The sequence below is a fragment of the Ornithorhynchus anatinus genome, chromosome 2, assembly GCF_004115215.2.
Source record: "Ornithorhynchus anatinus isolate Pmale09 chromosome 2, mOrnAna1.pri.v4, whole genome shotgun sequence".
In the NCBI taxonomy this organism is placed as follows: Eukaryota; Metazoa; Chordata; class Mammalia; order Monotremata; family Ornithorhynchidae; genus Ornithorhynchus; species Ornithorhynchus anatinus.
Genome location: NC_041729.1, coordinates 75,257,690 through 75,281,250, shown reverse-complemented (window position 1 = coordinate 75,281,250; position 23,561 = coordinate 75,257,690). Strand labels below are relative to the sequence as shown.

Sequence of the window (23,561 nt, the reverse complement as noted above, 5' to 3'; positions counted from 1 at the left end):
AGGCCCATCTCCTCCAGGAGGCCTTCCCTCACCAAAACCCTTTTCCTCATCTCCCACTCCCTTCTTCATCGCCCCGACTTGCTCCCTCTGCTCTTCTCCCTTCCCAGCCCCACAGCACTTATGTTGGTATTTGTTAAGCGCTTACTATGTGCAGAGCACTGTTCTAAGCGCTGGGGTAGATACAGGGTCATCAGGTTGTCCCACATGAGGCTCACAGTCTTCATCCCCATTTTTTTACAGATGAGGGAACGGAGGCCCTGAGAAGTGACTTGCCCACAGTCACACAGCTGACAAGTGGCAGAACCGGGACTCGAACCCATGACCACTGACTCCCAAGGCCGGGCTCTTTCCACTGAGCCACACTGCTCCTCTGCTTATGGGCAGTTGCTTATGTGCCTGTGCGTATCTGCTTACGCTGCTTACGTGCCTGCCTGAAGTTTATTTCTTTATATTCATGTCTGTCTCCCGGGCTCTAGACTCTAAGCGTGCTGTGGGCAGGGAATGTCATTGTTTATTGTGATGTCGTGCTTTCCCAAGCGCTTAGTACAGGCCTCTTCACACAGGTAGTACAGGCCTCTTCACACAGGAAGCGCTCAATGACTATGACTGACTGATGAATATGCAGTTTATTTCTTTCTATTCATGTCTGTCTCCCAGCTCTAGACTCTAAGCGTGCTGTGGGCAGGGAATGTCACTGTTTACTGTGGCATTGTGCTTTTCCAAGTGCTTAGTACAGGCCTCTTCACACAGGAAGAGCTCAATAAATATGACTGACTGACTGATGAATATGACTGACTGACTGATTGATTGAATGAATGACTGACTGAAAGAGAAAGGCTGGGGATAATAATGTTGGTATTTAAGCGCTTACTATGTGCAGAGCACTGTTCTAAGCGCTGGGGTAGACACAGGGGAATCAGGTTGTCCCACGTGGGGCTCACAGTCTTAATCCCCATTTGGCAGATGAGGTAACTGAGGCCCAGAGAAGTTAAGTGACTTGCCCACAGTCACCCAGCTGACAAGTGGCAGAGCTGGGATTCGAACCCATGACCTCTGACTCCAAAGCCCGTGCTCTTTCCACTGAGCCACGCCGGGGCGCATTCATCACCATCAAAGGGAGGGAGAATAACGAGAGAAGCAGTGTGGCTTAGTGGAAAGAGCACGGGCTTTGGAGTCTGAGGTCATGGGTTCGAATCCCGGATCGGCCACTTGTCAGCTGTGTGAATTTGGGCAAGTCACTTAACTTCTCGGTGCCTCAGTTACCTCATCTATAAAATGGGGATTAAGATTGTGAGTCCCAAGTGGGATACCTGATTCCCCTGTCTACCCCAGCGCTTAGAACAGTGCTCGGCACATAGTAAGCGCTTAACAAATACCAACATTTTTATTTAATGAGTGGTGTTGGGATTGGCGAGAGGGAGAAGGGAAAAGGGGGTGAGTAAGAGGAGCCACTTCTCCATCCCCTCCATCACCACCAGCTCCACCTCAGGCTACCCCACGTGACAGAGGTCGAACGGCCTCCCCCCACTGCGCAGGCGCAGGAAGGCCCGTCTGGGGCCGGAGCGCATCCAACCGGAAGTGACGCCCGAGTTACCTTGGGGACCGTTGCTAGGGATGCGGCGCCCCGTTGCCTAGCAACGGGTCGGGCCGGTCCCCCGCGGCGGAGATACGGCCGGTCGCCGCGCATCCTCGGGCGCGGGTCCCAGCCCCGCCTGCCGCCCCGGGGCCCGTTCCGGGCATCTTGCCCCTGGCATCCCTGGTGCCCCCCGGCCCCGCACCCCTCCATCGCTCCCCGCTGCATCCCGCGGGCCGAGCCGCCCCCGCCCATGACCTCGGTGCTGGCCAGCGGCGGTCCCAGGATGACCGGGACCTACACCTTCTCCAGCCAGCCCCGGGCCCTGCCCTCTCAACGCCGTCGCTACCGGTACAGCCTGGGCTCGATGCAGTGAGTAATAATAATAATAATAATAATGTTGGGCGCTTACTATGTGCAGAGCACTGTTCTAAGCCCTGGGGGAGATACAGGGTCATCAGGTTGTCCCACGTGAGGCTCACAGTCTTCATCCCCATTTTACAGATGAGGGAACTGAGGCACAGACACGTGAAGTGACTTGCCCGCCGTCATACAGCTGCCAAGTGGCAGAGCCGGAATTCGAAGCCATGACCTCTGACTCCCAAACCCGGGCTCTTTCCACTGAGCCACGCTGAGTATTCATTCATAATGATAATAATAATGTTGGTATTTGTTAAGCACTTACTATGTGCCAAGCACTGTTCTAAGCGCTGGGATAGATAGAGGGTAATCAGGTTGTCCCACGTGAGGGTCATAGTTAATCTCCATTTTCCAGATGAGGTAACTGAGGCACTGAGAATTTAAGTGATTTGCCCAAGGTCACACAGCTGACAAGTGACGGGGCCAGGATTAGAACCCACGACCTCTGATTCCTAAGCCCGTGCTCTTTCCACTGAGCCACGCTGCTTCTGTACTAAGCTCTTGGGTAGATACAAGTTAATCAAGGTGGACACAGTCCATGTCCCACATAGGACTCACATTCTGAACCCCATTTTACAGATGAGGTATCTGAGGCACAGAGCAATGAAGTGACTTGCCTGAGGTCACCCAGCAGACAAGGGGTGGAGCTGGGATTAGAACCCACATCCTTGTGACTCCCAGGCCCATGCTCTAGCCACTAGACCAAGCTGCTTCTCACCACTTCCCATCAATGCACATCCCCTTCCTCCACATACCTCCACATTCAGGTGTGTGAACTTCTTCTCCCCTGACAGTCCCTAACATAAAATCCCCATGGTTACACCTCACCCTCAACCATAACCTTCCTCTCTAGACTGAACTAGTGGACAGGAAATGTGTCTGCTCTGTTGTATTGTTACTCTCCCAATCAGTCACATTTATAGAGCACTTACTGTGTGCAGAGAACTGTACTAATTGCTTGGGCATGTACAATGTAACAGAGTTGATGACATGTTCCCTGCCCTCAGTTACCTCATCTGTAAAATGAGAGTTAAAACTGTGAGCCCAATGTAGGATATGGACTATTTTGAACCTGATTATCTTTCATCTACTCCAGTTCTTAGAACAGTTCCTGGTACAGAGTAAGCTCTTAACAAATGCCATAAAACCAAGCAAACGACAAGAAAAACCCAGCTCACAATCTAGAGTCTAGACTGCCTACAGACTCCTACAGTCTCTCAAATGCTTAGTACGATGCTCTGCACATAGAAGGCATATTTGCCCCTCCTCTCACCAGGGTATTTCATGGCAGTGTAAGGTCACTGCCCAGAAAATATGGCTTTTCCTGTAGCCAGGTGTTGAGTGGGCATCACATCACTGGGGAAGGCTGCAAGGTCAGTCCAAGGACAGTTCATGGAGACCAGATCTACACATATCTTGTTTCAGAGAGGCCCTTCTTCACTGTAATGGCACCCAATGGGAGATGGTTTAGCATTTGACAATTGCTTGGATCAACCCTTTCAGATCTGTGCAGAGAAAAAATTCTGGTGGTAATAATATTATTCATTAAGCCATCACTGTGGACCTAGCACTGTACTAAGCTGTGGGATGCATATATGATAATCAAATCAGACATAGCCCTTTTCCCCCATGGGGTTCACAATTTAACGGGGAGGAAGAACAGATATTTTAAATCCATTTTTACAGATAAGGAAACTGATACCCAGAGAAGTTAAGTGACTTGTCAAAGTTGGTCATACAGCAGGAAAGGGGCAGAACCGGGAGCAGAGCCCAGGTCTTCTGACTCCCAGTCTCATGTTCTTTCCACTAGGCAATAATACACTCTCCCCTTGAATGAATATTATTCATTAAGCCATCACTGTGGACCTAGCACTGTACTAAGCTGTGGGATGCATATATGATAATCAAATCAGACATAGCCCTTTTCCCCCATGGGGTTCACAATTTAACGGGGAGGAAGAACAGATATTTTAAATCCATTTTTACAGATAAGGAAACTGATACCCAGAGAAGTTAAGTGACTTGTCAAAGTTGGTCATACAGCAGGAAAGGGGCAGAACCGGGAGCAGAGCCCAGGTCTTCTGACTCCCAGTCTCATGTTCTTTCCACTAGGCAATAATACACTCTCCCCTTTGCCTGCCTTCTTCCTGCTCTGATGCTCTTGCTGTTTTCTGGCTCCATTCTATCTAATTGTATGAAGGACAGTGGTATATTTTTTTGTTGCTGATGATGTTTTTTGTTAGTAGTAGTGTAGTAAGAGTGATGGTGTTTATAAAGCACTTGTATTAAAGCACTGGGAAAGTATAAAGAGATGAGAATTAGATATAGTTCGTGGCCTTCAAGAGATTCACAATCTATGAATGAAAAGGATGGCAACAGACACATAACGCATGAAGAAACAGCATGGCCTAGTGTAAAGAGCATGGGCCTGGAAGTCAGAGAACCAGGGTTCTGGTCCCGACTTTGTTAAATGCTTGCTGTGTGATCTCAGTCGCACTTAACCTCTCTGCCTTAGTTCTCCTGTTCTCCCTCCTACTTGGACTGTGAACCCTTTGCAGGAGAGAGACTGTGTCCAACCTAATTCACGTGTGTCTATCCAAGTGCTTAGAACAGTGTGTCACACCTAGTAACAAATACCATAAAAAAACAATAAAACACAGAAGCAGCAGACAAGACGAGGGCAGATACGCCAAACACAAATTAATAGGAATGTGTGGCCAGAGGAGCAGAATTTCAGGCTCCTCAGTGTCCAAGACGTACCTGTGGTAGCCATAGCAGCTGCGACAATAGCCGCCAGGCTTCCTGAGGTTTTGTGGAGGCCTCGTGTTGTGGTTGCTTTTGTCTCTTCCTCCTGGGTAGTAGAAGGCAGGACGCGGTGGAGGCTTCTCAGAGGCAGAGAAGAGAGAGGGTGCCAGTTCCCAGGAGGCAGCGTGACTGGATATCCAGTAGGGATGTGGGCAATACAACTTATATTTAACAGCCTGGCATGCCCAGAGTATGGAGGAGGGAGCAGTATTTCTCATGGATTCACTTGGCTGTGGGTTCTTTTTATTTCTCCCTTGTTTTCTGCAAGAAAGTGGAGAGGACTCCCCTTTACCCTTACCAAGTCACTCTGAGCACTAACTCTTTGCACAGCACTGTACTTATAGAGACATAATCCTTGCCTTCAAGGATCTTACTATCTACCAGGGGAGCCAGGCACTAAAATAAATTACAGGTAGGGGTAAGCCATAGTGAATTAAAAAATATACTACAGGGTGTACCCAAGTGCGTAGGTGATGTGGAAATGCTGAAGTGGCAGTAGGGAGGAAATAGGCTATGGAGATCAGAGTAATCAGGGAAGACTTCCTGGAGATCTGATTCTTAGGAGGACTTTGAAAATGGGGAGACCAGTGATATGAAGTGGAGGGGAAGGTGAGGGGAAGGGGAGTTTCATGGAAAAGAGAGGGAATGAGCAAGAGGGTGTCAGTGAGAGAGATGAGAATGAGGCACAGTGAGTCTCCTTGGCTTGAAAGGAGAAAAGTGTGTGATCTGAGGTGAAGTAGCATGACCTAGTGGACAGAAGCATGGGCCTGGGAGTCAAAAGTACTTGAGTTCTAAGTCCAGCACTGCCACTTGTCTGCTATGTGACCTTGGGTAAGTCAGTTGACATCTCTGTGCTCAGTTACCTCATCTGTAAAATGGGTTTAAGACTGCGAGCCCCTTGGGGGACATGGACTGTATCCAACCTGATTACCTTGTACCTACCACAGTGCTTAGTAAAGTGCCTGGCATATAGTAAGCCCTTAAAAATGCTACAAAAAATTTTAAAATTAAAAAAATTAAAAAGTGAGAGAGGAATGAGGATAAATAATGTTGGTATTTGTTAAACGCTTACTATGTGCAGAGCACTGTTCTAAGCACTGGGGGAGATACAGGGTCATCAGGTTGTCCCACATGAGGCTCACAGTTAATCCCCATTTTCCAGATGAGGTAACTGAGGCAGAGAAGTTAAGTGACTTGCCCACAGTCACACAGCTGACAAGTGGCAGAGTTGGGAGTCGAACGCACGACCTCTGACTCTGAAGCCCAGGCTCTTTCCACTGAGCCACGCTGCTTCCCCAGTGCATAGAGAGATGATTAAAAGCATATAAAGCCAGTAGTCGGGAATTTTTGACTGATGCAGAGAGGAATGGACAACCAATCCAGTTATCGTCCCATCTCCTTCTTACCATTCCTCTTTAAACTCCTTGAGCCAGTTCTCTACACCCACTGTCTCCAATTCCTCTTTTCCAATTCTCTTATTGACCTTCCCCCCCACACCCAAATCTGGCTTCCTCCCCCTTCACTTCACAGAAATTGCCCTGTCACAGGTCACCAATGCCCTGCTTCTTGCTAAGAAGCAGTGTGGGTCAGTGGAAAGAGCTCGGGCTTGGGAGTCAGAGGTCATGGGTTTGAATCCTACCTCTGCCACTTGTCAGCTGTGTGACTCTGGACAAGTCATTTAACTTCTCTGTGCCTCAGTTCCCTCATCTGTAAAATGGGGATTAAGACTGTGAGCCCCACATGGGACAACCTGATTACCCTGTATCTATCCCAGCGCTTAGAACAGTGCTCTGCACATAATAAGCACTTAACAAATACCAACATTATTATTATTATTATTATTATTATTAAATCCAACAGCCCCTATTCCAACCTAATCCTCGACTATTCATCTTCCTTCAACAGTGTCACTCTCCTCTTTCTTCTGGAAACATTATCCAACCTCGGCTTCACCGAACCTGTCCACTCTTTGTTCTCCTCATATCTCTGGCTGCTCCTTCTCAGTTTCCTTCGCAGGCTCCTCCTCTGCTTCCCAGCCGCTAAATGTGCGAGTCCCCCAAGGTTGTGTTTTGGGTCCCCTTTTATTCATTCAATAGTATTTATTGAGCACTTATTTTGTGCAGAGCACTGTATTAAGCGCTTGGAATGTACAATTCGGCAACAGTGACAGTCCCTGCCCAATAACAGGCTCATAATCTCTCCATCTACACCCACTCCCTTGGAGAACTCATTTGCGCCTAAGACTGTAAACCCTGATTAGACTATAAGCCTGTCAATGGGCAGGGACTGTCTCTATCTGTTGCCGATTTGTACATTCCAAGCGCTTAGTACAGTGCTCTGCACATAGTAAGTGCTCAATAAATTCTATTGAATGAATGAATGGCTTCACTTGCCATCTCTATGTGAATGATTCCCAAATCTACCTCTCCAGCCCTAATCTCTCTCCTTCTCTGCAGTCTCTAATTTTCTCCTGCCTTCAGGACATCTCTACTTGGATGTCCCACTGACACCTCAAAATTAACATGTCCAAAACATAACTCCTCATCTTCCCATTGAACGCAGTCCTCCTCCTGACTTTCCCATCCCTGTAGACAACACCATCATCCTCTCAGTCTCACAAGCCCATAACCTTGGCATTATCTTTGACTCATTTCTCCCATTCAACCACATATTCAATCTATCATCAAATCCTGTTGGTTCAACCTTCACCATATCACTAAAATTTGCCCTTTCCTCTCCATCCAAACCCCTATTATATTAATTTAAGTATTTATACTATCCTGCCTTGATTATTGCATCAGAATTCCTGATGATCTTCCTGCCTCCTGCCTCTCCCCACTCTAATCCATACTTCACTCCGCTGCCCAGATTATTTTTCTACTAAACTGTTCTCTCCACGTTTCCCCACTCCTCAAGAACCTCCAGTGGTTGCCCATCCACTTTTGCATCCAGCAAAAACTTCCTGCCATCGGCTTTAAAGCACTCAACCGCCTTTGCCCCCACCTACCTCACCTCACTGCTCTTCTACTACAATCCAGAACACACACTTCACTCTTCTAATTCAACCAACTCACTGTATTTCAGTCTCGCCTATCTCACCGCTAACTTCTCACCCATGTCCTGCCTCTGGCCTAAATGCCCTTCCTCTTCATATCTGACAGACCATCACTTACCAAGAGGTCCTCCCTGACTAAGCCCTCATTTCATCTTGTCCATCTCCCTTCTGTGTCACCCTCGCCCTTGAATTGGCATCCTTTGTTCATCCCTCCATCAATGTCACAGTACTTAAGTAAAATCTGTAATTATTTATTCATATTAATGTCTGTCTCTCCCTCTAGACCTTAAACTTACTGTGGGCAGGGAACATGCTTATCAGAGTCTGTTGTATTCTCCCAAGCATTTAGTACAGTGCTCTGCACACAGTAAGTGCTCAATAAATGCAATTCACTGATGGATTGATTGGAGGTTTTTTAGTAACAAGGAGATGCAGGCAAACTATTTAGAAAAATAATCTGGGCAGTAGACTGAAGTATGGCCTGGAGGTGCATACACTGTGCAGAGTACTGTGCTAATAGTTGGGAGAAAATCTTGTGGGCAGGAAATTTATCTACCAACTTTGTTATATTGTATGCTCCCAAGAGCATATAGTAAGCACTCAGTAAATACCATTGATGGAGTATGTTTCAGGAGAACCATATGTTGTGTAAAGACTCAATGCTAATTGGTCAGGCTTCTCAGTCACATCCACACATGCTAACAGTGCTGTCGAAGGCAGCAGCAGTTTCTTCAAACAGGAAGATCAAGAAAATAGAGGACTTAATATCGCATAGGTAATTACCGGGGAGAAGTTCTGCAATCAACATCATCTAACTTTGCATGCTGAACATAAGTTAAAACAGACACCAATGGGTTTTGACATTTGCTGCCAATCAGGCCGCACGCATATTTTTTAAAGGTTCCTGACGTTCAGAAATCAGATCACTGTCCAGAAAGGATGTGTCGTGGGTGGCCAATACGTTCTCACCCATGCAGCCCCAAGCTTAATTAACATAGTAAATGAGAAAGTACAGCCAAGTTATCATGAGTAACTATGAGGTTCTATTTTCCATGAAGAATAAGAGATGAGTACGTATAGTTTCCATTCTGCAGAAAGCCAAAAGTCATTGTTGGGTTTTAGTTAAAATTGTTTTGTAGCTTGAGTTTCTTATGGGGCAACTGAGCCTGGAACAGAAACTATTCATTCACATTTATTGAGCACTTAGTGTGCAAAGCACTATACTAAGCTCTTGGGAGAGTACAATAGAAACATCTCCATAGGTCTTGTCACTTGAAGGCAGGCGGATACTCTGTTAGGGTCTCTAGTTGACATATAGATGAATCTACCAACTCTATGATATTGTACTTTCCCAAACATTTAGTACAGTGCTCAGTACACAATAAGTACTCAATAAATACCACTGATGGATTGATATTCAGAAACCCTCTCTCCTCCATGAGAAACTGAAATAAGCTGTTGTCAAAGTATGCTTTATAAAGAATTCTGATTTCCTTAACATTAGAATAGTGTTAGGCACATAGTAAGCGCTTAACAAATACCATCATCATCATCATCATCCCTGGGCTAAGTAAACTCAAGAAGTGAAAGGCCACCTGCCCTGCAAGGGGAGAAGCAGTGTAGCTTAGGGGATAGAGCACAGGCCTGGGACTCAGAAGGAGCTAGTTTCTAATCCCAGCTCCGCCACTTCAGTCAATTGATCAATCGTATTTATTGAGTTCTTACTGTGTGCAGAGCACACTGGACTAAGCACTTGGGAGAGTACAGTATAACAATTTTATCAGGTACATTCCCTGCTCATAGTGAGCTTACAGTCTAGAGGGGGTGACAAACATTAATATATGTAATCTACAAAAAAAATTAAGGATCTGTACATAAGTGTTGTGGGACTGGGAGAGGGAATGAAGAAAGGGAGCAAGTCAGGGTGGTGCAGAAGGGAAAGGAAGTAAAGGAAATGAGGGCTTCGTCATGGAGGAGATGTGCCTTCAATAAGGCTTTGAAGGTGGGGAGTGTGATCATCTGTTGGATATTAAGAGAGAGGGCACAGGCCAGAGACAAGAAGTGGGCGAGAGGTTGGCAGCAAGATAGACAAGATCGAGGTAGAGTGAGTAGTTTGGTATTAGAGGAGCAAAGTGTGCGGGCTGGGTTGTGGTAGGAGATATGAAGGTGACTGAGTGTTTTAAAGCCAATGGTAAGAGTTTCTGTTTGATGTGGAGGTGGGTGGGCAACCATTGGAGGTTCTTGAGGAGTGGGGAAACATGGACTGAACATTTTTTGTAGAAACTGATCTGGGCAATAGAGTGAAGTTATAGACTGGAGTGGGAAGAGACAGGAGGCAGGGAAGTCAGCAAGGAGGCTGATTTAATAATCAAGGTGGGATATGATAAGTGCTGGGATTAACGTGGTAGTAGTTTTGATGGAGAGGAAAAAGCAGATTTTAGTGATGTTGGGAAGGTTGAACAGACAGGATTTTAGTGATAGATTAAATATGTGGGTTGAATGAGAGAGGAGTCAAGGATAATGCCATGGTTATGAGTTTGTGTGACAGGAAGGATGATGGTATCATCTACAGTTATGGGGAAATCAGTAGGAAGACAGGGTTTGAGTGGGAAGATAAGAAGTTCTGTTTCATACCTGTAAAGTTTGAGGTTCCGTGGGTCGGGACATCAAAGTAGAGATGTCTTGAAGGCAGGAGGAAATGCAAGACTGCAGAGAGGGAGAGAGATCAGGGCTGGAGATGTAGATTTTGGTATCATCCTCATGGAGGTGGTAGTTGAAGCCATGTTTTCTTAAAATCATCCTTTCCCTTTTGTCTGATTAATTAGGTGGAACTAATTGTGAGCCTATAACATTAAAATTTTGCTTTTGCTAAGGCATATTGAAAGTTTAAAACATGAACTGCAGAATCTTGAGGTAAAAACTTTCTTCTACAGTGAAGAACTCAAACTCATTTTCAAAGGCCTAAGATTACTTCCAGGAAAGGTGACCCAAAAAGGCCTCAAACATTTTTTCCCATGTGTTTGCTTTTGTTAAGGTCCTGTGAAATCATATTCTGCTTTGCAAAGTTCAATTAATAACTGGGAATGTTGGCTTTCAATTTTACATATTACAGAGAAGAGGAGCCGATTCATTATGGAAACATCATGTATGACAGGAGGGTGATTCGAGGCAACACTTATGCCCTACGTATGTTACCTGTGGTGAGTGTGATTTGCATTATAAATGGTCAAACGTTTTAGTGTACTGTGAAGTAGGTTTATCTCTTTTGTTAGACTACAGTTTCACACCATGAATTCTCCTTTCAATTATTTTGAGCTTATTTCATTTCTACAGGTTAAATAACGTTTCCAAAAAGGTTGTTTTTTGGAAAGAATTACTCTCTCCTATTAAGCCCCGTCAATGTAAGATTACTGGTTGTAGTTTACATTCGCAGATTTGGGAAAATTTACTTCTATTTCATTTACCTTGGGTCTCGTGTTGCATATTTATGCCTGAGTCTGATCATCCATTAAAAGGCAATATGCATCACCCTATGAGGATTAACATGTTACTCTTTATAAAATCCTTAAATACCCCAGCCTAGAGGTAATAATATAATATTATTAGAACATTATGAACATACTAGCTAGTTTCAGTCTGTTCCAGGGAAGGGAGAAGAGAGGAGGGAAGGAGGAGGAGAGAGAGAAGGAGGAGGGTACAGTAATCTTGTTATGGGCAGGAAACGTGTCTGCCATCTCTGCTATACTCTCGCAAACGCTTAGTACCGTGCTCTGAACATACTAAGTGCTAAATACATACCCTTGATTGATGGATTGAGAGTCATCAATCAATCAACAATATTTATTAAGCATACTTTTCTTTGTCTGGTAACCCAAATCAGTAACTTTCTAATTAGTACCTGATAGCCTGAATGTGTTATTGCAGCTTCCAAAAACTAGCCAGTTTACAACCAGGAAGAAGTTTAGAAATGGAGAGAATTTTGTGGAAAATTCAGAGAAATCTATATCTGCTAATGAACAAAAGTGGTGATGCAAATGATAATAACTGTAGTATTTGTGCTAAGCACTGTACTAAGTGCAAGCTAAGCACAAGCCTTCAGGTTGAAGACTTCCCAAAAGGAGTTCACAACTAGTAAGGGTTTACAATCTGGTGGTGAGTGTAAGACTCTAAGGTTCTTGTGGGCAGGGAATATGTCTACCAACTCTACTGTATTGTCCTCTCCCAAGTATTTAGTATATTGCTCTGAACACAATAGCGCTCATTAAATACAATGGATTGATAGGACCACCCTCACTCTTCAGACTGCCCCCGGGGTCCGGGTAACCTTAATAATGAGGGGCTCAGGGCCTTGGGGTGACACCCTCTGCTCATGCTAGGGATAAGACTCCTGTAGTGACAGGAGGGAGAAAGGAGGCTGAAATTTAAGAAGAGGCTGCAACTTACATAGTAAGCACTTTACTCCATTTCTCATTCGGTGTTCTGTGATGTACTTCAATGTAATTTCAGTTGCAGAGGAAGAAGATTTAATGTTTCAAAAGGATTTTCTTCACCAACTACTGGTAGCTGACGCTGGAGGCAAATTTAAGAGATGTTAGTTTCTCCTATAAGCTCCTCCTAGAGTCAGTCAGTTGTACTTACTGAGTGCACTAAGCTCTTAGGAGAATACAACTGGACAATAAACAGACATATCCCCTGCTTACAGCAAGCTTATTAGCTAGAGGACTGAAAGCTCCTTCAGGACAGGAACTACCCAACCCTACCAACTGTGTTGAATTGTACTCTCTCAAATGCTTAGAACAGTGCTCTGTGCAAAGTAAGTGCTCAGTAAATAGCACTGATTGTTGATTGACTGAACTTCTGCCTTCAACTACAGTTTTTCAGGTGACATCGACTAGCACTTTCAAGATTTTTAGGTTTATACTTTAGAGTATATCAATTTCTCTACAGTCCTAGGCTACAGCGCTTCCTCAGAGAGGCTTGGGGGCACATGGTGCCCATGGGAAATGGAAAAAAAATTACGATATTTTTAAGGGCTTATTATGTGCCAGGCACTGGGGTAGATATAAAATAATCAGGTTGGACACAGTCCATGCCCGACATTGGGCTCATGATCTTAATCCCCATTTTGCAGATGAGGTAACTGAGACACAGAGAAGTGAAGTGACTTGTCCAAGGTCACACAACAGCAGAGCAGGGATTAGAACCCATGCCCTTCTGACTTCCAGGCCTGTCTGGGCTCTATTCATTAGGAAATACAACTTCTCAATCTTTAAAGCTGTGATGGGGAGGGAAAAGAAGGAGAAAGTTTAAAAAGTTTATCTTGTACCCCAGTTCTTGGTACATAGTAAGTGCTTCATAAGTATCATCTTTGTTATTACTCTTATTATTATCAGGGGAGGAGGGCAGAGTAGGATAAGTTGGTGCAGGGAGGGAAATGCCAGCTTGTCTGGTGTAGTCACCATGTCAATTCATCAATTGTATTTATTGAATGGTTACAGTGTGCAGAGCACTGTACTAAAAACTTGGGAGAGACAAGTTGGTAGACACTTCCCCTGACCACAATGAGCTTACGTCCATTTCCCTTCTATTGAAGTCAAAGTTGCCTCCCTTATCATGGAACTGCTCTTTCTCGGTGTAGAAAACCTTAATTTGCGTAACTGAGTATACGATTCTGGGGAATTGTAATTTAAAGTGGGCTTTCTGATCTAGATTCAAATCCCATTTGTTCTTGTGAGAAAACTCGTTCCAGGTCCCAACATCTTGGCTTAAGATGAAGCTTTCTGGGATCAGTTTTGTCTTAAATCCACAGATGGCCTGGAATAAGATCAGAACCCATATCCCCTGAAAAGCTCGGTTCCCCTTTTAAGAGAAAGATAGATCAAAAGACCCAAGATAGAGAATTAGGGTTCTATGGGAATTCTCTTGCCCTCTTCAAAGCCCTACTGAGAGCTCACCTCCTCTGAGAGGCCTTCCCAGACTGAGTTTCCCCTTTTCCCTCTGCTGCCTCTCTGCTCCCCCCTTCACCTCCCCTCAGCTAAGTCCCCTTTCCCCCCCTTTCCCTCTGCTCCTCCCCCTCTTCCTTCCCCTCAGCACTGTGCTCGTCTGCTCATTTGTATATATTTTTACTTCCCTATTTATTTTGTTAATGAGATGAACATCCCCTTGATTCTATTTATTGCTACTGTTTTTATCTGTCTGTCTCCCCCGATTAGACTGTGTGAGCCCGTCAATGGGCAGGGACTGTCTCTATCTTTTGCTGATTTGTACATTCCAAATGCTTAGTACAGTGCTCTGCACATAGTAAGTGCTCAATAAATACTATTGAAAGAAAAAAGAAAGGAAGTGTTCTCATCTTTAGAAAAGACAAAATGTAAGACTCCATTAGACCTCCAGCTTTTTTTAAAAGGAAGTACATAAAAAGCCACAAGATCCAAGCTGAAGGAAAATCTAGTTCTGTCTGCCGGAACCTTAGGGCTGTGGCTCCTGGAATTCCAGGCCAGGGACAAGAGCATGACCAAGCCCAGAGATCCAGTGAATGCCAAGTAGATTTGATCCTTTGCACAGGGAATTTAATTCACGTTCAGGGGTAAGAGCCTGATAAGAAATTCTAGACTGTAAGCTCCTATAGACTGTAAACTCATTGTGGGCAGGGAATGTGTCTGTTTATTGTTGTGTTGTACTCTCCCAAGTGCTTAGTACAGAGCTCCGCACACAATAAGTGCACAATAAATACAATTGAATGAATGAATGAATGAATTTTGATACAAAGGTTTTTGGAGTAATGCTTTATTCATTCCTTACTGATGCCCTTCTAAGTGAAGAATGCTTTTCTGTCACCCTCCAGAATGCACAACCGGATCCCATTGAACTCCACAAGCAGCAAGAGGCCCACAGGAAAGCACTGGCCAGAAGGCGTGCTAAGGAGCAGCTTCAACCAAGAACTCCTGAGCCAGTGGAGGGGAGAAAGCATGTAGATGTGCAGACTGGTATCACTTTTCTTTTATCTCATAGAGGTTTTACGTGGCCTGGGGTTCACTGTCCAACTAGTTTGGTTTTATGAGACAGCCGTGTAATAATAACTGAGATATTTGTTTAGCATTTACTATGTGCCAGGCACTGTACTAAATGCTGGAGTGGATGCAAGTAGATCAGGTTGGACACAGTCCCTGTCCCATGTGGAGCTCACAGTCTCAATTCCTATTTTCCAGATTAGGTAACTGAGGCACAGGGAAGTGAAGGGACTTGCCCAAGGACACACAGCAGACAAGTCGTGGAACCATGATTAGAACTCATGACCACCTGACTCCCAGGTTCTTGTTTTACCCACTACGCCATGCTGCCTCTCCATACCATTCACAGTCCTGATCAAGTTTCATTGTCAGTTGGCCTACTGAACCCTCTCCAGCACTTAGTACTGTGTTCTGAGCTCAGTAAGCAGCCAATCCATGAATCCATGGTATTTAATAATCACTTACTATGGGCAGAACATTGAACTAAGTGCTTGGGAGAGTACAAGATTACAGAGTTGATAGACATCGTTCCTGCCCACAATGAGCTGACAGTTAAGAGGGGGAGACAGACATTAATATAAATAAATTATGGATATGTACATAGTGCTGTGGGCCTGAGGGAGGGGTGGAGAAATCAATCAATGGTATTTATTGACCACTTACTATATGTAGAGCATTCTACTAAGCACTTAATAAGGGTGCAAATCCAAGCACAAAAGCAACCCAGAAGAAGTGGGAGAAGAGGGGATGAGGGCTTAGTCTGGGAAGGCCCCTTGGGAGAGATGTACTTTTAATAAGGTTTTGAAGGTGGGGAGAGTGATCATCTTTTGGATATGAAGAAGGAGGGCACTCCAAACCAGAGGTAGAATGTGGGCGAGAGGTCGGCGGCGAGATAGACGAGGTCGACATATAGGAAGAAGGTTTGCATTAGAGGAGCAAAGTGTGTGGGCTGGGTAATAATAGGAAATCAGCCATATAAAGTAAGAAAGGGCAAGGTGATTGAGTGCTTTAAAGCCAATGGTAAGGAGTATCTGTTTGATGCAGAGGTGGATGGGCGACCACTGGAGGTTCTTGAGGAGTGGGGAAAACATGAACTGACCAGGCAGAAGAATGAAGTATGGACTAGAGTGGGGAGAGACAGGAGGTAGAGAATTCAGCAAGCAAGGAGGTTGATACAGTAATCAAGGCAGGATAGGATAAATGCTTGGATTAATGTTGTGGCAGTTTGGATGGAGAGGAATGGGCAGGTTTTAGAGATGCTAAAAAGGTTGAACTGACAGTATTTGGTGGCAGATTGAATATATGGTTGAATGAGAGAGATGAGTCGAGGATAATGCCAAGGTTATGGGCTTGTGAGACAGGGAGGATGATAGTGCAGTCTACAGTGACAGGAAAGCCAGGGGGAGGAAAGGGTCTGGGTGGGAAGATAAGGAGTTCTGTTTTGGACATGTTAAGTTTGAGGTATCAGTGGGACATCCAAGTAGAGATGTCCTGAAGGCAGGAGGAGTTGTGAGACTGAAAAGGAGACAAATCAGACCTGAAGATGTAGATTTTGGAATCATCCACATAGAGGTTGTAGTTGAAGCCACGGAGTAAATGAAGTCTCCAAGGGAGTGGGTATAGATGGAGAATAGAACAGGATGCAGGACCGAGCCTTGAGGAACTTTTACATTTAGCGGGTGGGAGGCAGAGGAGAAGCCCTTGAAAGAAACTAAGAAGGAGCAGCCAAAGAGATAGGAGGAGAGCCAGGAGAGGATAATGTCACTGAAGCCAAGATTAGATGATGTTTCCAGGAGAAGAGGGTGGTCTACAGTCTCAAAGGCTGCCAAGAGGTCAAGGAGGATTAAGAAGGGGTAGAGGCCATTGGATTTGGCAAGAAGGAGACCATCCTTTGAGAGACTAACTTCTGTGGAGTGAGGGGGTGCGGAAGCCAGATTGAAGCGGGGCGGTCAAGGAGAGAATTGGAAGAGAAGAAGTGAAGACAATGGGTGTAGACAACTCACTCAAGGAGTTTAGAGAGGAATGGTAGAAGGGAGATGGGGTAGTAACTGGAAGGAACTGGGGGTCAAGGGAGGGGTTTTTCTAGGACAGGGGAGACATTAGCATGTTTTAATGTAGTAGAGAAGAAGTCACTGGGGAGTGAACCATTGAAGATGATGGTCAGGGAGTGAAGAAGGAAGGGGGCAAGTGCTCTGAAAAGATGCAACAGGATGGGGTCAGAAGCACAGGTGGAGGAGGGAGGATTTGAAAAGAGGCAGGAGATCTCTTGAGATTCTCCTGGGAAATATGGGAGAGTTGAAGAATGGAAAGGAGGAAGAAGGGACTGGAGAGGGACAGGGGAAATTTTAGGAAGATCAAGACTGATGTTTTCAATTTTCTCAGTAAAGTACATGGGCATGTCATTTGGGGCAAGAGATGGGAGGGGCGGGGAGGGGCTGGAAGAGGGAGTTAAAAGTCTTAAACAACTGGCAAGGGCAGTGGGCCTGGAAGTCAATAAGGATGGGGAAATAATGTTGCCAGGCAGAGGACGGGGCATAGCTAAGGCAGGTAAGAATGAATTAAAAGAGGAGGAGGTCGGCCTGATATCTGGATTTCCACTGGTCTGTGGTTTGTGCACAGGTGCGAAGGAAGGCAGACTGAGGGTTTAGTGGTATGAGATTGGTGAAGGGATAGGGGAGCAAGTGAGCTGAGTTCAGTAGAGAGGGTATGTTGTGGGTGCCAATTTGATCATCAGCGCAAAGTACTTTGGGTATGAAAACTAAATGGGGCATGATGAGTTGAGAAAATTGGATGGGGTCAAAAGATTGGAGGTCTCTGTAGGGGAACAGGACAGATTTGTACATGGGGGGCAGGAGGGGAGGTTGTGGTAAGAAAGAGGAATTTCACAGGTGGTGAGAGTAGAGATTGTACAGTGACTAGAGATGAAGAGATTGACTGTAGGTACAAGTTGGTGAGTTAGTGAGCTGGAATGGAGCAGTCAAGGAGTGATAGAAAGTGGGCAGCGGAAGGGTCATCAGGAACGTATGTGTGGATATTGAAGTCCCTGAGGAGCAATGTAGGGTTGGAGAAAGAGAGAAGGAATGTGAGACGGATTAAAATGGTTCAAAAAATTGGAGGTGGGTCTGAGGGGGCAGTAGATGACCATGACTAGTATGTGGAGGGGAGGCAGATGATACGGGCTTCAGAGGAAGGGGAAGAGAGGACTGGGGGAGTTATAATGGTGCGAAAGCCTCATTGGGGTGCGAGAAGAGAGCCGACTCCTTTCCCAGTGAGTCTGTGGGAATTCATTCACTCGTTCCTTTAATCACATTTATTGAGCACTTACTGAGTGCAAAGCATTGTACTAAGAGTACAATTTAGCCATCAACAGTCACATTTCCTGCCCACAGAGAGTTGGGAGAAGATGAGGGCATCTCTAGAGAGAACAACGGGGGAGAGTGGTAACTGGGGAGAGCCAAGTTTCAGTAATGGAGACAGACATCAATACAAATAATTTATGTCATTGATTGATGGGTTGAAAGGATGTAATTCCATAGGTTAGTCTAGTGGTATTTTAACCTAGGAAACTAAAGTTTTAGTCACTTATTCAGTCACTGAAACCACGCACCAGATTGATAGTCTCAAAACAAAATTATGGCTTCAGATAATTATGCTCATTTGAGAGAGAGCGAGAGAGAGAAATATAGTGCTGTTTGTATATTTTCAAGTAATAGGGAAGAATTTGAGTCAATTGCAGAGAAGTTTTTTTAATGGTATTTGTTAAGCACTTACTATGTGCCAGGTACCATACTAAACCCTGGGGTAGATACAAGATAATCAGGAATCAGATTGAAAAGAGTCCATGTCACCCATGGGGCTCACAATCTAAATCCCTATTTAACAGATGAGATAACTGATTCACGGAGAAGTTGACTTGCCCAAAGTCACAAAGCAGACAAATGCAAAATAAGGATTAGAACCCAGGTCCACTGACTCCCAGGCCCATTCTCTTTCTACTGGGCCATACTGCTTTTCTTTAAGCCATACTGCTTCTCATAATTTCAAACAATCTTATACAAGATGTCAGGCTTTTCTTTCTCTCAAGACCTTCATTCTTGTGTTTTAAGAGCTCTAATAGACAGCTTTTAGACCAGCTCTTTCTTTCCCGAATGTGGTCCTAGATGGAACACTTACTCACTTTCATTCTTGAAGGGTTTTTCATTCATGTTTTAATGCAGCACGCTGTAGTGGATAGAGCATGGGCTTGGGAGTCAGAAGATCATGGATTCTAATCCCGGCTCCACCATTTGTCTGCTGTGTGGCCTTGGACAAGTCAATTCACCCCTCTTTACCTCAGTTACCTCATCTGTAAAATGGAGAGTGAGACTGTGAGCCCCATGTGAGAAGCAGCGTGGCTCAGTGGAAAGAGCACGGGCTTGGGAGTCAGAGGTCATGAGTTCAAATCCCGGCTCTGCCACTTGTCAGCTGTGTGACTGTGGGCAAGTCACTTAACTTCTCTGTGCCTCAGTTCCCTCATCTGTAAAATGGGGATTAACTGTGAGCCTCACGTGGGACAACCTGATTACCCTGTATCTATCCCAGCGTTTAGAGCAGTGCTCTGCACATAGTAAGCACTTAACAAATGCCAACATTATTATTATTATTATTATTATTATTAACTCTGTTGGGATCCATCCCAGCGCTTAGCACAGTGCCTGGCACATAGTAAAAGCTTAACAAATACCACAATTATTATTATTACTATTATTCTTTTAATGGCCACACTGCAATTTCAAACAACTCACTCAACCCTGGAGTGGATTTAGTTTCGACCCTTATGTGTGGTTACTCTGGTTTCCTAGAATTATACCTCGAGGAGCTCAGCGACCGTGTAGTAGAAATCGACATGGAGTGTCAAACTGATGCTTTTCTGGATCGACCACCCACGCCCCTCTTCATCCCAGCTAAAACCGGCAAGGACATAGCCACCCAAATTGAGGAAGGAGAGGTACGGTTAAGGATTTCATTCCTCTGGAGACTTTCTCTTCCTCCCTATGTTTAACTGTGTTAAACACTTCACAAACTGAACAAGAAGTTCATTTGGATGTCTGTCAAAGTCCCTACAGGATGAGCACTCACCTCATGTAATCAATCCTTCATTTTCCTGTTTTTCATTTTCATTTATGTATTTCTATTAATATCTGTCTCCCTCTCCAGACTGTAAACTTATTGTGGGCAGGGAATGTGTCTGTTTGTTGTATTGTACTGTCCCAAGCACTTAGTGTAGTGATCTACACACAGTAAGCACTCAGTAAATACGAATGAATGAATGAATTCAGCCACTTTTTTTTCATCCTTTAGCTTTTTGACTTTGATATCGAAGTCAAGCCGATGTTAGAGGTTTTGGTGGGAAAAACCATTGAGCAGGCTCTCCTGGAAGTAATGGAAGAAGAAGAGTTGGCCAACCTGCGAGCCCTTCAGTACAGCTTCGAAGAACTGCGTAACGCAGAGCTGGCAGAAGTGCAGAGACTGGAAGAGCAGGAGAGACGTCACAAAGAAGAGAAGGTAGGGCGATATTTTCGTTCTTATTTTGTGATGCCTAGAAGAGGTTATAAGGAAAATCACATGTCGCGGGTCAGAGAGCCGAACATTTTAGGGGATTCCATGTGAAAACAATGCAGGGCCGTTGTTTCCCACACCATTCCTCTGCCCATTATTACTGATGGTGTCCAACCTGATTTGCTTATATTCCCCCCAGCAATTAGTACAGTGCCTGGCAAATAGTATGTGCTTAACAAATACAACAGTTATTTTTTATTATTATATTTCTAAGCACTTACTATGCATTCTAAGCACTGGGGGAGATTCAAGTTAATCAGGTCAGACACAGTCCCTGTTCCTCACGAGGCTTCAAGTCTATGTACGAGGGAGAATAGGTATCGAATCCCCATTCTGCAGTTGAGGAAATTGAGGCCCAGAAGGGAAGTGACTTGCCTAAGGTCACACAACAGACAAGTGGCAGATCCGGGATTATTCATTCATTCATTCATTCAATAGTATTTATTGAGCGCTTACTATGTGCAGAGCACTGTACTAAGCGCTTGGGATGAACAAGTCGGCAACAGATAGAGACAGTCCCTGCCATTTGACGGGCTTACAGTCTAATCGGGGGAGACGGACAGACAAGAACAATGGCAATAAATAGAGTCAAGGGGAAGAACATCTCGTAAAAACAATGGCAACTAAATAGAATCAAGGCGATGTACAATTCATTAACAAAATAAATAGGGTAATGGAAATATATACAGTTGAGCGGACGAGTACAGTGCTGTGGGGATGGGAAGGGAGAGGTGGAGGAGCAGAGGGAAAAGGGGAAAAAGAGGGTTTAGCTGCGGAGAGGTAAAGGGGGGGTGGCAGAGGGAGTAGAGGGAGAAGAGGAGCTCAGTCTGGGAAGGCCTCTTGGAGGAGGTGAGTTTTAAGTAGGGTTTTGAAGAGGGGAAGAGAATCAGTTTGGCGGAGGTGAGGAGGGAGGGCATTCCGGGACCGCGGGAGGACGTGGCCCGGGGGTCGACGGTGGGATAGGCGAGACCGAGGGATGGTGAGGAGGTGGGCGGCAGAGGAGCAGAGCGTGCGGGGTGGGTGGTAGAAAGAGAGAAGGGAGGAGAGGTAGGAAGGGGCAAGGTGATGGAGAGCCTTGAAGCCTAGAGTGAGGAGTTTTTGTTTGGAGCGGAGGTTGATAGGCAACCACTGGAGGTGTTTAAGAAGGGGAGTGACATGCCCAGATTGTTTCTGCAGGAAGATGAGCCCGGCCGCAGAGTGAAGAATAGACTGGAGCGGGGCGAGAGAGGAGGAACGGAGGTCAGAGAGAAGGCTGACACAGTAGTCTAGCCGGGATATAACGAGAGCCCGTAGCAGTAAGGTAGCCGTTTGGGTGGAGAGGAAAGGGCGGATCTTGGCGATATTGTAGAGGTGAAACCGGCAGGTCTCGGTAACGGATAGGATGCGTGGGGTGAACGAGAGAGACGAGTCAAGGATGACACCGAGATTGCGGGCCCGAGAGACGGGAAGGATGGTCGTGCCATCCACGGTGATAGGGAAGTCGGGGAGAGGACCGGGTTTGGGAGGGAAGATGAGGAGCTCAGTCTTGCTCATGTTGAGTTTTAGGTGGTGGGCCGACATCCAGGTGGAGACGTCCTGGAGGCAGGAGGAGATGTGAGCCTGAAGGGAGGGGGAGAGGAAAGGGGCGGAGATGTAGATCTGCGTGTCATCTGCGTAGAGATGGTAGTCGAAGCCGTGAGAGCGAATGAGTTCACCGAGGGAGTGAGTGTAAATGGAGAACAGAAGAGGGCCAAGAACTGACCCTTGAGGAACTCCAACAGTTAAAGGATGGGAGGGGGAGGAGGCGCCAGCGAAGGAGACCGAGAATGACCGGCCAGAGAAGTAAGAGGAGAACCAGGAGAGGACGGGATTAGATTAGATTAGGGATTAGAACCCAGGTCCTCTGACTCCCAGGCTCAGCGTCTTTCCATCAGGCCATGCTGCATAAAGGGGCTTTTCTTCATTTGAATTAAAAGAAAGAGTAAGGCTTTCAGGTTCACGATGGTTCACAATGTGTCTTTTCAGTAATCTACTCACTGATTCAGAGTGGGCTGACTCCATGACATCAGTGCCTCCTTCAGCCATTGTGTAATGAAGATTCTGAAAAAGCTAATTTTTATTCAGTACTAATCATTTTCTAGTACTATTATAGTATTTATTAAGTGCTTATTTACATGCCAAGCACTTTGCTAAGCCCTGGGGCAGATATGAGATCAGATCAGACAGACTCTGACCCACACAGTGCTCACAACCTAAAAGGTAATAATAATAATAATGTTGGTATTTGTTAAGTGCTTACTATGTGCAGAGCACTGTTCTAAGCGCTGGGGGAGATATAGGGTAATCAGGTTGTCCCACATGAGGCTCACAGACTTCATCCCCATTTTACAGATGAGGGAACTGAGGCCCAGAGAAGTGAAGTGACTTGCCCACAGTCACACAGCTGACAAATGGCAGACCCGGGATTCAAACCCATGACCTCTGGCTCCCAAGCCCATGCTCTTTCCACTGAGCCACGCTGCTTCTCTAAAGATGTATTTATCCCTACTTTACAGATGACGGAAGGAAGCACAGAGAGAGGGTTTTTTAAAAATTCATTATGCTATTTGTTAAACACTTGTGTGTCAAGCACTGTTCTAAGCACTGGGGTAGGTACAAGTTAATCAGGTCAGACAGACTCCCTATCCTAAATGGGGCTGCTCACAGTCTACGTAGGAGGGAAAACAGGTATTGTCACTCCATTTTATGGCTGAGGAAACAGACACAGAGAAGTTAAGTGACTTACCCAAGGTTACACAGCAGGTAAGTGGCAGAACTGGGATTAGAACCCAGATCCTCCGACTCCCAGACTGGTGCTCTTTCCTCGAGACCACACTGCTTCTTAGGTTAAGTGACTTGACCAAGGTCACACAGCAGGCCAGTGACAGAGCAGAGATTAGAACCGTGACTGACTCCCGAGTCCCATACTCTTTCCACTAAGCCATCCTACCTTCCAGTCAGTATTCCTAGGAAGGCAGAACACTAAATTGAAAATTAATTAATGAGCATAGTTCCCTTGTTCCTTAACTATAACTTAGCTTATTTTTGGAAGCTCCAGGTCCATCTTCAGGATACTTGGTTC

At 45.4% G+C, this 23,561-nt stretch overlaps 1 protein-coding gene across 2 annotated transcripts in view; it reads left to right on the top strand.

Annotated features, from left to right (window-relative positions):
* Window positions 1-1,575: 1,575 nt before the first annotated feature.
* RSPH3 (radial spoke head 3) overlaps window positions 1,576-23,561 on the top strand; it is a 46,781-nt gene continuing 24,795 nt past the window's right edge. The window contains exons 1-5 of one of the 2 annotated variants that reach the window (XM_039911143.1): window positions 1,576-1,924; window positions 10,966-11,053; window positions 14,698-14,839; window positions 19,705-19,850; window positions 20,204-20,407. In XM_039911143.1, coding sequence (XP_039767077.1) covers window positions 1,827-1,924; window positions 10,966-11,053; window positions 14,698-14,839; window positions 19,705-19,850; window positions 20,204-20,407 — 678 coding nt within the window. In that variant the 5' untranslated portion in view covers window positions 1,576-1,826. Of the gene's footprint in view, window positions 1,946-10,965; window positions 11,054-14,697; window positions 14,840-19,704; window positions 19,851-20,203; window positions 20,408-23,561 lie in introns of both variants that reach the window. The other variant, XM_029058753.1, reaches the window with a different exon arrangement.